Below are 16,944 nucleotides of genomic sequence, written 5' to 3'. Positions count from 1 at the left end.
ACGAGCTCATTTATAAAATATCTTTTGTTCATTTTGAGGTAATTCACACCTTCATATCCCCACATTCCAAATAATAAAAAAAATTTACGATATTTATTCAAGTCCCTTTATACAAACGGAAGTTGTCAATGACGGTAAAGTATGGAAATTCACGAATAATGATGGATCCCCTTCCGATGTGGCGGCCATTTTAGCAATGTTAAATCCCCGTCGACTTTGAGTTTGCAGCCGTGTCAATACACAGGTTGACCTCGAGGGTTCGAATAAATGCAGGAAGTTTGAAAAAAAAAAAAAGATCTATCCATTGAACATAAGTTGAAGACCAAGGTATTTATATATTTTGAGATATGTTGCAAAAAGTTGTGACAATAGCTTGGTGGGACGGGCTACAAGGGAAAAGCAGAAGAAAAGATTAAAAACTGTCAGATATATGGAACAATTCCTGCCTCATTTGTCCGTATCTTTTACTTTGTCGCGGATCGGAATGAACTCAATTTTACAAAATGAGGAAATGAAGAGAAATGTTGTTTAAGGGAGCCGACTGGGGTTTTATTGTGTGAAAACTACTATAGAGAAACTCTTTTATTTTATACCATATGTACCTTATATTGACTTCAGTATACATGCCAAGTTTAGTGAAAATCTACCGTCTGGTTATTTTGTAGGGACCATCTCAAAATACAGGTACATTTACTATAGGATTATATAGGAAAACACTATTTTTTCACACTTCGGAGCAAATTATACAAATACTACTATAGACTTTTGGTTCAAATTATAATATTTGAGAGGTAATACTATATTGTACATTTTTATTGAAGAAACACAAAATTCTACCGTCTGGTTTCCAGAGGAGGCATCTCAAAATGCCAAAATTCATGATATTTTCCTGTTTTTATGGAGTACAACAAAACATGACAGATACCACAGATTTACATAAAAAATAATTAAGATGATTGTGAGATTCTCAATTTCCCATGTTTAAAATTTTAAGAGCATCTATTTTATACTTTTTATTTTATGACAGAATTAATGACCCCACTTAAAGAACTTCGGTTATTCATAACGTCAAAAACACACTATAACGACGTCTATCTACTCATCATTTGAAAAATCGTTTAAAAAATCAGTTATTTAAAAACGTAATTAGATTTTTTTATCCTGAAATTTCCTAAATTTGTTAATTTTTATAAATCATGTAAAAATAATTGCTTTAAAAGAGTAAATACGCTTTATTTTACTACGCTGCGCAAAATATTGCGCAGTGAAAACCCCAGTCGGTACCCTTAAGGGCTAGTTATGTTTTCTTTTTTCCAAATAAATTTAGAAATATTCGATTTTTTCTGGCAGATTTCTTCCTCATAATACGCAAGGAAGTTGTACTTTTAGTTTTCAAAAATACATCACTAGTTTAAAAGTTATTAGATGCTTTCTTTAAGACTTGAAATTCACATTTAGACTAAACATTTAGAAAAAAAAAATGTACGAGATATCCAAGGTGAAAAATATTGTTATTTTCAGGGTGAGAATAAAACACACTTGATTATATATTGGTATACGTGATGAGATTATAATGAATTTATTTGTTTATTTCACATAGGGTCATTGTAAATCAAAATTATCACAAAAATAAGGAATGTTTATTTGTAACGGCCAAGTGATATTCAATAACTGTGCCGCATTTCCCCAAATAAATTTTCTTTCTTTTCGTATAGAAAACACCGTGGACACGGTGAAGACTTCTGTGAAATCATTAAAGGTGGTCATGACGATGACCATGGAAATATCCTTGCACAATTTTACAAGTTATCCAACATTCTAAACTGTCGCCACTTTCGTGTAAAATGTATTTAGAATAGTAAAATAATTTCATTTATGTGTCACCTTACTGCAAATAGCAGGTATACGAAAGTGTATTAACATTCTAACCTTTTTTCTCCCTTCATATTCTGCTTAGAACATTTCACAAACAACTTTTTTTAATAAATTCCAACGGTATGAGAAAGCGATAACCGATGTGAAAATCTTATTAAATGTTCCCTTTTAAAAAATAAACTTACCGGCCACTCTCCTTTCTTGTCATTGAATGTTTACTTCCGTGTAGAACACAATATAAACAAACACGACGGTTGATGCTTACACTCTAGGAAAACCCCTCTCACTCATACACATAAAATTCTGAATTAGCATTTTACTCCAGCTTTAATAAGACACATCTGAATTTTTTTACCTTTAATTTTCATAATTCTGTACTTAAAATCCAATGTAACTATGGGGAGTAAAGTTTACTTATACCATCAAACTATTTTTCAAAATTGAATTTCAAACATAGATTTTACATTAATTTTTGAGATATTTTTCCTCATTCATTTTCATAAGATCATACCTTATCTTTCTCTCTGTCATTTAAATTAATTTCTAATTCAGTCAAAAACCAAATGTGACAGCTACATCTTCATAAGTTACAGACACAAAACATTAGTACATACATTTTTTAACAGAACTAATAGGCTATTGAAATTAAAAAAAAAGCTTATAAAGATAATTTTTGTCCTTCGAAAAGGACTACTGTATAAACGTGGGTCATAGGCCTTGGTTTTTAAAAGAAATCTAAAAGAAGCTCTTTGTTGTAGTGAAAGTAAGTGTTAAAAAAATCTTTCATCTTGAAGCGTGTAAATTTTTCATTATAATGTAACCTAATAGTCTAACTAGTATTAATTGTAACGGGGACCGTTACAGATGTTCCCCAAACGCTCCCCAACTCCCTTTTGGTGTCATTTCCTGTAAGCTTCATTAAATAAGGCAATTAAGTATATTGGTCATTTAACGCATTTCACGCGCGCGCACGTGCATGCATGCATGTGCAGGTTGACCATGTCATTCCGTCTATACTATAAATGCATCTTTATATTCTCAGTATCAAAACATTTCATCAAAAAATATATAAGTTCCGGCTATATCAAGTATATTGGTCATCTTAGCATTGCGCGCACGCGCACCTGTATGCATGTTCATAATGACCATGCCATTTTGTCTACACTTATAATATGTCTGTTCATTCTTAGTATCAAAGCTTTTCATCAAAAAATATAAAAGTTATGGCTATATTAAGTATATTGGTCATTAAACACATTGCACGCGCGCGCATGTGCATGCATGTGCATGATGGCCACATCATCTTGTCTACACTTTTAATATATCTGTATATTCTTAATATCAAAGCTTTTCATCAAAAAATATAAAAAGTACGGCTTTATTAAGTAAATTGGTCATTTAACAAATTGCACGCGCGCGCACGTGCATGCATATGCATGCATGTGCATGATGGTCATGTCGTCTTGTCTACACTTTAAATACATATAAATGTTTTGAGTATCAAAGCATTTCATCAAAAAGTTTCAAAATTACAACTATATCAAGTAAATTGGTCACGTGCATGCATGTGCATGTTGACCATGTCATCTTGTTCACACTTTTAATATATCCTTATATTCTGAGTATCAAAGCATTTTATCAAAAAATATAAAAGTTACAGCTATATCAAGTATATTTGTCATTTTACGCATTGCACGCGCACGCACGTGCATGCGCGTGCGCGCAAAATGACCTTCGTTCCGCAAATCTACATAACATGCCTAGTAACCCTAAAAAGGTTTCACCTCAATCGGATGTGTAGTTTCGGAGATCACTCACGGACAAAAAAGTACCCAGGAAGAAAAATAATAATAATAATAATAAGAAGAAGAAGAAACAGAGTAAAAACAATATGTTCCCAAACTTCGTTTGGGGAACATAATAACAAAAACTGTATAATGAAATATAGAAGCTCGTCCTGGATATCAATATTTGATCAAGGCTTCTATACTATACTGTGGTCTTGACCTTTAAATGGAGTCATCCATTTATGTTAGATATACAACATTTGAACGGTTTTGCTCGAGCTCGGATTTTAAAATATTACCTATATCTATTTAGTTTTTGAAGTCTGGGTTTTCCAACAATCTTTTGATATTCTCATGGGCACTAATTGTGCTCCATTATTAGCTGACATGTTTTTATAGTACTATGAAGAGAATTTATTCAAGATCTTCTTCATGAGAAGAAAACCCCTGTTGTGTTTTTCAACTCAACAATCAGATATATCGACGACGTTTTATCAAATAACAATATTTACTTTCATTCATATATCCACTCGATATATCCCAGTGAACTCGAAATAAAAGACACTATATAGAGTCAGCCACATCTGTTTCATATTTGAGTGTTTTGATGACTATTTTTCTTTAAAATAAACCTTTGATAAATCAATATAAATCAGGTTCACAACTTATATGCAAATTAGAGTTTACACTACTTGGAAAAATTCATTTTTGACAGGCAAGGGTTTCTTATTTGCTATTCTTCCACGAACCCTGGGGCATGTGAGGTGATGTGAGGAGAGTAGTGAATCAGAAACCCTTGGCAAGCTGAGAAAAATGCACTCTATCTAAATTGTCGGCAAATGACGAAAGTATGTTGTTGCTATTGTTTGCCTTTAAACAAAGCATTAAGGATGTATTCAATAGATGAAATGTGCTTGCATGAAAATGGGAACATATATATAACTAAAAGTAATTATAGTAACTCCTCAGAATACTCCTTTATTATTTATTTGGAAGATGACAATGCATAATTGATTGTTTTAACACAAAGTATTCTAGATAATTTATGTACTTTATGAAAATGTATGTATTAACATATATCAGTAAATATTTTGAATAGATATCTGTCCTTACATGCAAATCGAAATTTTAAGATCCATTATATACACATGTATACAGTTCAATATAATTACTCCTCTCGTTATCATAGTTGATTATATTAATTATAAATGCTCATCTCAAATACAGCAGACATTAAAAGAATAAGAAATGCGAGTCAAGTGTGGATGTTCTAAGCTAACAAGAATTTATTCTCCTTAATATTGTTGCTTCCCATGCCAGTTCATGTCATTCCAAAGTCAGCATTAACCTTAACGTCTTTCTTTGGTTTTTGGGATTACATGTTCCTACATATTAATATTTATCAATATATATCTGAATACAATGACCTCAGAAAAAAATGTCAATACTTGATTAAACAAAATGAATTTTATAAAAAGAAAAAAAATCGATAATAATTGTCACGAAATTATCAAAGATTTCCAATTATGAGGAGAGAATACCTTATAGGTTCGTTGATTTTTGTAAATTAAAATAATGGGTTTCAAGGAGACAGCGCAGCTATGTTAAGGCTTCCCGAAGCTTTAAAATGCGCTCCAAACATAATGTCATTGCGAGGTCGGTTTTGGTTTTAATTTATAAGTATTGAACTTTAGTACCTCCAATTTATATAAAGGGTTTCCTCGGCTATATATTAGCATATTTGTTATGATATCACATGACTTTGTTGATCACGTGACGGTCATTTATAATTTTTTGAAGTGTTTCATATAAATCGCTTCGGCGCAGCTGATTAACACAATAATTATTAACATTTTGTTATATAAATAAACTCATCGTATCCTTGTGTATCCGAAATGTGCTTGGGAAAAGTCATAGTATTACTTGGGTACAAAATATTTCCTGAGAAATTCAACTTACCTACAAATTTGAGGGTATTTTCCACACAATATCGTAATCTGTATTAAAACAAAGCCAACACACATTTTTCCCAAGCAAGATTCAGTTAGAGAACAACCTCTTCTTACAGATTTCCACAAAAATTCTCAGATTAATCCTCATTAATCACCTGCGCCAGACTCTTTTATACACACAAAATAAATTCTACCTCCAACCACGGTATAAAACAGAGTACATTTCAAAAGTATATTTTTCATAAGCATTTTGAACATGATGAATTTCAATCAAGGATATGTAAGCTGTGTATTTTTAAAATATTCGGACATATAAGACTTAAAAAACCTTTAACGACCCGTGAATTTTGCAATAGCTATCTAGCATTTTACATGCAGTTTGAAATAAAGTGTAAAGTTCATGACACTCTCCCCGTCATAACACCTCAAGTTTGCAGTGACCTGACGTCATTTTCCATTATGACGTCATATTTTGGTAGTTCAGAGATGTGAAGGCACAGAGTGCACTGTCATATTCTACGGGAAGCCTTAACCTACCTGCGAGATTACGGAATCCGATTAAATGCTTTGGGGATATGGACAAATTACTTGAATTGTTGGTAACAATTTGATTTTGAAAATTGGTATAGCATTTTCTTAAACAATAAATCCAAGCTATTGAATTTAGGGAACTTTTGTTTGCCTTATATTCTATTTAATGTACGTGAAATATGTTAGTTTTATGCTCTAAAATAGGAAAACAAAGAAAACAAGGAAAACCATAAATAATTGCTTTTTTAGTCATTTCTGTTCAATTTAATTCCTTAAATTTGTGGAACTGTTATTCAAAAGAATATCACATGTTATGTTCTGACATTTTCACTTGTCGTTTTGCAAGAACTTTCATCAGACACGTTAAATTCATAATAATGGCCAGCATTTCACCCATCAGAACGAATTACCATGGAATGATCGTAGGTACTTTCCTCTTCCTGTCTTTTAATACTCTGTGTGTTATCATAATCACAATCTCCTCTAACTACCACAAAGCTTGCATGATCATAGGTGTCTTCCTTTATTATTCCCCTGAATTCTGATTCTCCAAGATGATCATAGACTCCGTCCTCTTTATCAATATCGAGAGTGTTTGGTCTTAACTCTTTCGTAACCTCTAAATTCTCGGGGTTCTTCGACTGTGGTTCAAATGTAAAGTTTTCCTTGTTCCTTGTCTTGTCTACTTGTGCATATTGATTTGTATCATCCTGCTGTAGCTCCTTTATTTGGACAATATCTTCTTCGCCACATTTTCTCCGCCTTAAAATTATTTTTGTTAAAAATCAATTTTCATAATCAGAAAAGAACATGATGGAAGTAGCAAAATATAATACCCTAAGAAACGTACATTTAATTAAATTAGAGATACTTTTAGAATTAAATTTATACCAAATGAAATCATACCTGAGAATGATTATCATCACTAGTGTAACCATCAAAAGGATGGGAAGAATAACACTAATGGGTATTAGTATGTAGATATTTGGCTCTTTTTCTGTAACAAGAAAGCAGACGATTTTATTTCATATATATTTACCCTAATTTAAAGAAAAAATGTTTTAAACACATTTTAACAAATACATTTACACATAGATATGCCATGTGATATTTTTATGTTACGTTTCAAAATGCTCTGCTACAAAATATTTAGAAAACAAAGGTCCCTAGTGAAAGGGGAAGAAACGGTTGAGAAGGCGGAAAGTCATAATCATGATGCAAAAAATAAAGTTGGGAAGATTTTTTTCTTACTATATCAAACTTTGTGAATTGATTCTATACGATGATGTTCTTAGTATTAATACGGATTACAAAATTTTATATCTATTCAGACGACACATTAGATGTATTAATACTGCATGAATCCCAGTCTCTCTGGTATCTGGATTTTGAAACAAAAGAAGTCTTTTCTTATAAAAAAAACCAACTCTAGTCTTACGTACCAGAGCCCGTTCTGTGATATTCTTCATTCAATGAAACAATCATTGGATAACAGGAAATATATAAATTTAACAAATATATTGATGGACAACTGAAGGACAGAAGACATAGCATTTGACGCCAACACACACATGATTGATCAATGACTTTGGTTTTATTCCAACTAAAAATAAAATTATTTTCTTTCCTGCACTGAAAACACTGAATATTCTTAGTTTTGATGTTGAGACGAATTTTCACATTTAACAGAGACACCAATACAGCCAACCAAACACAATAATGTACAAAATATTCTAATGATAAAGATGGACTTCATATAATAAGATCAAACTTATAAGCTTCATTTTGTTATTATCAGAAATTAACGTGCATCAAACAGTTTTTAAAAAGGTGATAATAAATACATCGGAAAAAAAACAACAACTTTTCAATATGAAAGTAAACACACACATGTACCACAAAGTACCAAATCCATCTAGTGATTAATCAAGAATGAGTGGATTATGTTTGTGGTACGTCAAACAAAGCATGAAAAAGTAGAGCTTACCTCATTTTTCTGTAAGCTCAATATAAGTTCAAAGATATGTGTACAAAACGCCAAGTAATCATCGGAATGTTTAACTGGATTGATCAAAAGGCACAGTACTCTGAAGCATTATTTGTTGCGAAGTCCAAAAAAGTGACATATACACCTCCTCTTGCTTGTAGATTTTATATGTGACGAACATTACTCAACAGCAAACAAAATTCCTACATTCGCCTTATACAGATCCGATTAGGGTTTAAGGACAGATGAGACGTACCAAAAAATTGGATGCAATGATTTGTATATATTTTGGGACCTATTTTGGTTGCAAATGGTGCAAGTAATAAATTTCTAAAATATTTAGAAATTCTAAACTTTCTATGATGTTCAAAATTCTACATTTAGTCAACCATCCTTATTGATCTATATAATTTTTGTCACTTTAAATCCCAATATTGTGAAACTTTGAATGAACAATTAAAAACTATACTGTTAAACTTATTCATTTTATTTATATAAATATGAAATAATTTGTTATTTTCAAGAACTTTGATAAAAAGTTTGTTTGTATTTCAATAAATCATTTGTCCTTAAAAATGGGTTTTTCCGATTGCATGCTCCCCCCCCCCTCCCCCCCCCCCAGTAATGTTGGTATGTTGGTAGGTAGATGGTTTTTGGCCTTGTTAACTGGTTCAAGTTTTATTTACACATCATGAAACATTTTGTATTATCCAAGATAATCTTTAATGGCTTTCGTGTATTCGAAAACGTAAATTACCCAATGATACTATTATTTCGTACTTGGGTGAAATATACACACAAGGTTTTTTTTTTTTTTTTTTTTTTTTTTTTTTTTTTAATTTGAACACACATAGTATTCAGTATCGTAATCCTGCTTACTTTACTTAAAAACCCAATCCCTCCCTACCCAATAAAGGCAACATTGATTTGTTAATTGAATAGGTACTGCTCTGGTTCTTTTGCTTGTTTCTTTCTGAACATCATTATGTCCTACAATTTATTCCGCATTCCAATAGTTTATCGTGGCATCCTTAAAGTACTTATCGCATGTTTCTAAATCTTTGAAATAAAAAGCGTAAAACGTTTCTTATGACCACAGTTTATAAATGTTGTGTTTTACTGCGAATAAACCCCGTTAATTAACCAATTATTGACTCAAATAAAAACCCCTGAATTAAATTAATTAAATCTAAGTTAATTAAATAGCAATCACGTGACCATGTGAGGTCAAAGGCGACAATGGCTGATCAGCTCTTCAATTTAATGTTACTAAAAGATACGCGATGCAACCTGATATTTCTGATTTGTGAACGACCAATTCACTGATTTTATCGATATGAAATTGAATATCCAACCTTATATTTTAGAATTGTCAGCATGAAAAAATCTGAAAAATCTGTTAACATTGTAAAAATAGCAGCGACGATATCGAAGGAGACGCGGCAAAGACGAAGAAACTCGCCATCTCAATACAATTTGATTTGTTATCTTATCACATGTGTAAACTTATTTGATCCACAAATTTAATATTGAATAACTTTGTTATTCTTCGATTTAAGCATAACATTAATTCACTTATGTTTTGTAAAGGATGGCGGTCTTGACAAATAAATTTCCGATCACGAAACATTGCCGTAATCGGAGCTGTACTGATGCTAAATGTTTCGAATAAAAAACGAAAATATCCCAAACACTGAAAGAAATGCCTAGTAGAAATAACCACTTTGCCTAGTAATCTTCTTAGCGCGCCTAGTAATCGAAACAATATACTGTCCAACTTGTAAAAGTTACTAGATAAGCAAGCATCCAGGCTGCGCTTAGGGATCATATTACTTCATTAAATATTCCGCGCCCTTTCAAACAAAGGATGTGAAGATAAGACCATCCCAAGACGCCATGTTTACTTCAGAAGGCAGGTTGGAACACTGCTAAGGACGAGGAATCAGTTAAATAATTTGGTGAGTAATATTTTAACCATCAGCATTGCCTATCTAAGCTTTACAAATTTATTTTTTAGTTTTTGTTTTGCTGTCTTGAAGACCCTTTGTTATTTTTTCCTGCCACTGGTTTGAAAATGTTTGCATGCATCTAGTATACCATATGAAGAATTGATATATTATACATTTTTCTCATAATAATACATATTAATCAGAAAAGTGATAGGCAATATAGTTCCGATTTAGTGCACAGTTGTCAATATGTGTAATTAATGAAAGAGGGAATTATTTACAAAATCATTGTGAACTGCAACAGTCAGTAAGCAATCTTGGAATATACATTTGAAGGGTGAGTGATACATATTTGTGTAAATCTTGGAACCTTCAAGTGCATAGTTAGTGAGCTACTGATTTGATATGATTATAATTTCATTATTATTTAGGCTACACTTGTACACTTTAATTATATAACATTAAGCAATGAACATGTCTTTTTTTTAAATCGTAATCTATGTTGACTTATATTTATGAGGTAAACATTCATATACATGTATTGATTCTGAATGGTTTGCGATCTTGGTATATGCATTTGAGGGAATGAGTGAAAGAAACACATTGTGTTTGTGAATCTTGGAGTCCCTAAATGGTAGTGAGTGAGCAACTGTTTCAGATATCAATAATCATAAATTTGACTTTGAACTCATTTAACATGTTTAATTTTTAAAAGTATTTCAAAGTCCAGACTTACAGTTGTTACTACTGCAAGTTTTCTTTAGCTTATATTTCTTATTGTCTTTGATGCAAGGCCCGAAAAAGTTGCATTTATAGTATTTTTTCAATATTAATTTAGATGGTGAAGAATGCCTAGCTTTCTACCAGACTGTCCTTCTTGTTCAAGGAGAGGCCAGAAGGGGGTGCTGAAATTGGACTGTAAATCCTTCTGAGGGAGAAGTTTTTGTTTTCTTTGGGAGAAGATTATTTCAGTGTCCATATTGAAGGAGTAAACGTTACTGGATGTGACATTTCCTTTCAGCCTTATGAAATTTCTACAATGTATGATTTGACCTACATGCGTACCTTGTCCAAAGAAATGGGTAAAAAAAAAAAAAAAAAACCTCTGTGCAACATCTTGGTAGAATAGCAGAGTGATGTTAATTTAGAGAGAAGGATTTTCGGTGTTCTGTCATTGCTATGTTGACATCAGATTTGTAATCTATCCTGTCTGATTGTTAAAATATTGTAAATTTAAAAAAAAATCATAAAAATATTCATGTACACTGTACTGTACACATGCAGAAATTAATTTTATTATTTCTATTTTCTATGACCTATTGTAATTTTCATCTGTTGAAATGGTTTACATATAATTGTAAAAGTGTTTACTGTAGAAGACTTATTATTCATTCAGTTTTTGTCATTGTAAAATAAAACTATAATTTGTGTTAGAGATTTAATCTACTTGTTTTTATTTATTCAATTGTTAAGCTATTTTTAATGCTACTTGTACAACTTGTGAAGTGTTTAGCGTTGTTTAGAGAGTAAACTCTCTCCTAAAAAAATGTATAAATAAAATTAAAATAAAGTATAAATTCCAGAGGGTTTATAACCAGAAACTAACTAAATGTACTTTGAAGAAAGTAAATTTTACTAGTTTTCGCTAGTAAAATATGCCTAAATAACTGGTTGATTTTACTAATCAAATAGTACAAATACTTATCGTCTAGTAAAATTTACTTAACTGAATAGTGGTTATATGGACAGTAAAATTTACTAGTTATTCTAGTAACTTTTACTAACTTTTTCTTTCAGTGAAAGTCTTATACCTTAGAAGTAGTAAATGTTTCTATTGTACATGTAATCAAAAAGCACATTAGGAATTGATTTTTTTCAGTATTTTTCGTAATTAAGCTGCATTTTCTGTTGATAACTCCGTAAATAGTGTGCATATTCTAATCTCTCTGTCACTGAATTGTCGCCTATGACGTCAGTGCTGTATTTCGCAATTGCCGCATTTGAAATTCAACTCTCAATATCGTTTAAAATATGCTTTCAACAACGTTTATTGTATTCAGTGTTTTAATAAAATAGGTTATAGATAATATTTTTCTTAAAAGAACGATTTTTGAAAAATCAAGCAATAACTCGATCTTTAATGTAGGGAACTGAAGTCCAAAGTAACTCGTTTGAATGTATTTGCTCCCATCCATTTAGATGATGTGTCAAGTTTGTGCTTCTGAATGTGTATGATATTTTTTAAAAAAAATTGAACTGTGGACATTGGCTTGATATTTTATAATGTAAAAAATAACATTTTTTTCATTGTTTGCGATCAACCCGGAACAAAAAATTGCAGCTTGAATTTATTTTGTTTATTTTATGCTTACTTTTGCTACATAAATTTGGTAAAGTTTTTTTTTTCCAATTAAAAGAAAACACTGACGAGCTTTAAGGTAAATGAATGTTTGCGGTAAACCTGGAACAGCCATATCATTTATGATGCTTTGCTTCGTACGTTTTTTTTTTTTTTTTTTTTTTTTTTTTTTTTTTTTGAATATTGGGTGTGTCCTCTTTGGTGACCCACGCCTATATATCTATTATGCTACCACCAATAATGCCAAACAACAAATGTTTAGATAGAGATATTACCGATTTTTTTTCCCCTCTATACAGATAAATAAATTGAACGCTTTATATTTGCATGTGAGAAAATCTGACATCTGTTCATCAATACTATGTTGTCTATGTGTTTTTGTTCTTGTCCAGGGAGGGGGTGGGGATGGCGGATACTCTTACATTGAAAATTGAAAAGATAGCTATAGGAAGCCCTAAACACAGCGCAGGGCAGTTCAAATTCCATTGCACATGTAGTTACAGTGAATTGCCCTTTGATGTAAAATGGAATTGACGAAACTCTAGAATCAATGACACAATTCAAAATAGACTAGAGAATCTTAAAATCATATTAGAGCAAGTGCTTTTACAGAAACTAGGTTTACAATAAGATTAAAAGCCGGGCATTATACATATGACTCACCTTAATATTGTAATTTACCTGCATCCGATGCTTCAGTTTGAATGGTAACTTTTGTTTGAAGGGTGGGTTTCGCTAATGTTATTTTCTTGAGAGATGTTCGTTTCTTCGAAATAGAAGAAGGCGTATTTTTTGTGTAAATTGGTTTGGTTTTTGATACAGATGTGGTTGAATGGTTCCTGATTGTTTTCGAAATCTCGATTGATTGGGTGTTTTGAGTCGTTGTTGGAACCTGATAATAAATTTTGAAACTGATACTAATACAATGTATTCAAAGACTTTCTCCTTTTTATATGTTTAAATCATTCACATGCATTTATTTTTTAACAAAAATAATATTAAATATTTAAACACATTTTTTTTTATTATACAACGTTATGACAATTCTCCTCGTTGTAAAGTTCTACAACAAATCGAACCCGTCAATAGCGTTGAAACGCTTTTGTAATTTTTTTTTTTTTTTTTTTTTTTTTTTTTTTTTGTTTGTTTGTATGGGAAACAAGCTTTCAATGGCTTATTCGTAAAATGTTTTTTCGTTCTTTTGTCTGCTTAAGATTTTAGATATATTGAATATTATTTTAACAATCACAAATGAAAACTTACTCTAATATCTCTAACTGAAGGTGATTTGTTTACCGAACTAGTGATGGCAAGGCTTACCTATATTATCATCCAACAGAGCTAAAATCTAACTATTACTATAGTGGATGTGTTGAACAAACTTATTATCAATATACTTTTTTTTTGTAAAAATATGTAGACATTTTGCTTACCTAGTTTCTATCCATATAATCTTACAAATTTCAAAACGAAAAGCAGTAAGTTTGTCTTTAAGCCGCAAACGTTTTGGTAGCTTACTACACGTATTAATTAAAAGACTTGTGTGTTTTTTAGAGTTCTAAAGCTGTATGAAACAAACAATTTTAGGAAAATACAGACGTGTGCCATAATTTAACGGCAAAAATCCAAGATGGCGTCGCTCAAGCGTGAAGCGTAATGTAAACAAGCTCGGTATACATTATATTCTTGGGGAAAACACATATCTATTTTTAGCTCCTGGTTATTCTTACTTCCGTTTTTAAATTCAAACCGGATGTTTGGTTGTCGTCTGCCTCTGGAAATTTTTACATAGTGTATTTAATCATGGCTGAAAACCGTAAACATTTGTCAAATGACATTAAAAATGTCATCGTAGATATGCGAGAAAAGGGATATAAGTTACAACAGATTGCTGATGATTTGAACATTCCCAGAGGAACTGTTACAGGAGTTATCTCTAGTTTTAAACAAAGAGGTGTAGTAGAGAATTTGCCTCAAACTGGACATCCGCGTTTACTGTCAGTGAGGGATAGTCGTTCGCTTGTTCGGCTTGCTAGGACCAACAGGAAAACTCCACTGAAAGAAATTACCACCCAGTTTAATACCTTTAGACCTCGGGAAGTGTCTAAAAGAACTGTCCAAAGATGTCTTTACCGGGAAGGTTACCATAGACGCATAGTAAAAAAGAAAGTCCGTGTGAAAGAGGTGAATCGTAAAAAGCGGTTAGCATGGTGTCGAGGAAAACTTTATTGGCGTGTGAATGGTCAGTGGGACAGAGTAATTTTCTCTGATGAAAGTCAAGTTGTTTTGGGTCAAAACAATAGGTTCTATATATGGCGCCGAAAGGATGAAGCGGAGTCCCCCGATTGTGTCTGCCCCCCGTCCCAACGAAGAATATTCTGTTATGATTTGGGGATGTATAACATATTACGGTGTGGGTACAATTACAACCATAAATGAAACTGTGAATAGACTCAAGTATATAGATATCCTTGAGGACAACGTGTGGCCCGTTATAGCTACACATTTTCCGAACCAAAACTTTTTATTTCAAGACGATAATGCCCCGATCCACCGAGCCCAAGATGTCGAAAATTACAAAGCAAGGAACAATATTAATTGTAACAGCTGGCCTGCACAGTCGCCTGATTTAAATATTATTGAGAATGTGTGGATAAAACTTAAACAGAGACTGCAACATCGTGTGGAAAATATCACTACCCCCGATGAACTTTCCAGGGTTATCGTAGACATATGGCAAAATCTCCCTTTGGAATAAATACAGGGGCTATATAATTCCCTGCCGAGACGCATGAGGAAAGTTTTGAGGGTCAAAGGTGAAATGACAAAATATTAAACATCGGTAAGTTATTTTTTTTTTACTTATTTAATGTTTATTGTTTACATTACGCTTCATGCTTGAGCGACGCCATCTTAAATTTTTGCCGTTAAATTATGGCACACGTCTGTACAATGTATGTCTAAACACAAATTAAATGCGAAAATCTTTGTAAACCATAAATTTTAAATTTTAAATTAAAAAAAATATCTTATCATTATAAGAATCTTTAAAAGTTCAAAGGCACATAAATACATGTAGGCAAAAAACGATTACGTTTAAAGAAAGTAAAAGTTAAAATTTTAGGACACATGAATTTGGTTTGTGAGTTAAACTGAATATGGAAACATCAATTTCATTACACATGGAGTAGAGCTAAAATAAATCTTTGAATAAATTTTGTCAAAGGCCAAGTGAAGATTACATTTACACACTTTCACAGATAAACCAACAGATCTAAGAAAAAAGAATGCTTTGTGCTTTTAGCATTAATGCATAAAAGAATTGTTCTTGATATTCAGAGTAAAAAGGCAATACCCACCCCAATACACCTATATTCTGCGGTTTCTGAACAGTTTTGAACTAGATGACATCCCTTTCTAGAGCATCTTTGACATCTGAGTGGAGTAGCCTGATTTATTTCAACACCTGTTATACAAATAAGCGATATTATTTTCATAAAATTACAGCGTAGATGTAGATGATTTTCATTGCAAATAAAATATAAAAGAAAGGAAAATCATTAATGATTTAATCATACCTTTTTGTAGAGATTATTATTAGCCCTTATTTATTCATTGAAATAGCTTATAAAAAATACAATAATTACAATAACATCCAGGTGGAATTTATTGAGATCTGAGCAATATCCAAAATCGTATTTTCTATAACAAACTTAGATGATTATGAACGTCAGGTGTTAATTAATGAATTAGACTATTAAAATTGCATTTGTGTTTTGTATTCTTAACAAGTTCCCTTCTTCCCTTTCTAAAACATGCTGATATAATGCATTCTTAAACGTCATATCTAATACTAAAATTAAATGTTTAAAGGAAATTGTTTTTTTTTTCACCATATACTTGCCTTTTTTATCAAAACTGAGATAAATTTGAATTGCAATACCAATCCAAGATGGACCAGCATGCTGTCCTCCATAAGCCGCACACGTTTGTGTTACATTTTCTAAGGAGAAGTCACCACGAAGATACGAAGGAGAATCTGAAACTTTACACTTCTCCATTGACTTTTGCCAGGATTGTTTATCAAGGGCCTCGCTTCCTTCGAAAAAAGGACATCAGTTTACATTTATAAAAGTATTATGAAATAAAAATCGAAAACTGCAGCAGAAAAAAAACAAACGCAATGCATAATAAAAGTAGTGACCTCTCTCTCTCTCTTGTTAATTGATAGGCAATTATCATTTTTTTGAATTTTGAAAGTCTGTTGATGACTATATTCATAATAAGTATTGATTAAAGTAGGTTATGTTGAAAAATGTGGTCCCCAAAATGGTTTTCTTTTAAACGTTTTTTTATTTGTCAAACAAGTTTTTAACTGTATTTTTTCTCTCGATATATCCTCTACAAAAAGAGGTTGATTGATTGTATGTTATTTTACGTCCCATTCGAGAATTTTTCACTCATATAGAGACGTCACCATATACCGGTGAAGGGCTTCAAATTT

General features: G+C 31.7%; 1 protein-coding gene across 1 annotated transcript; it reads right to left on the bottom strand.

Annotated features, from left to right (window-relative positions):
• Positions 1-6,407: 6,407 nt before the first annotated feature.
• Positions 6,408-15,983, bottom strand: LOC133194653 (uncharacterized). Its single transcript, XM_061330565.1, has 4 exons — positions 15,800-15,983; positions 13,122-13,332; positions 7,052-7,142; positions 6,408-6,907 (listed from the first exon to the last, which is right to left on the bottom strand). Exons 1-4 carry the CDS (start codon positions 15,935-15,937, stop codon positions 6,535-6,537), a joined length of 813 nt encoding a protein of 270 aa, XP_061186549.1. The 5' UTR covers positions 15,938-15,983; the 3' UTR covers positions 6,408-6,534.
• Positions 15,984-16,944: the final 961 nt, after the last annotated feature.

The sequence above is a fragment of the Saccostrea echinata genome, unplaced genomic scaffold (genome assembly GCF_033153115.1).
Source record: "Saccostrea echinata isolate AGI-Se365-2 ecotype Australia unplaced genomic scaffold, CSIRO_AGI_Sech_v1 ptg000029l, whole genome shotgun sequence".
Classification (NCBI taxonomy): Eukaryota; Metazoa; Mollusca; class Bivalvia; order Ostreida; family Ostreidae; genus Saccostrea; species Saccostrea echinata.
This window is presented reverse-complemented; position numbering and strand designations above follow the sequence as displayed.

Excerpts from the sequence above, each read along its gene's own strand:
- LOC133194653 (XM_061330565.1), bottom strand. The coding sequence starts at position 15,937 with ATGAAAATAATATCGCTTATTTGTATAACAGGTGTTGAAATAAATCAG. Across the intron at positions 13,333-15,799 it reads CAGAATATAGGTGTATTGGG|GTTCCAACAACGACTCAAAA; the intron begins GTGGGTATTGCC and ends ATTTATTATCAG. Across the intron at positions 7,143-13,121 it reads AACTGAAGCATCGGATGCAG|AAAAAGAGCCAAATATCTAC; the intron begins GTAAATTACAAT and ends TTCTTGTTACAG.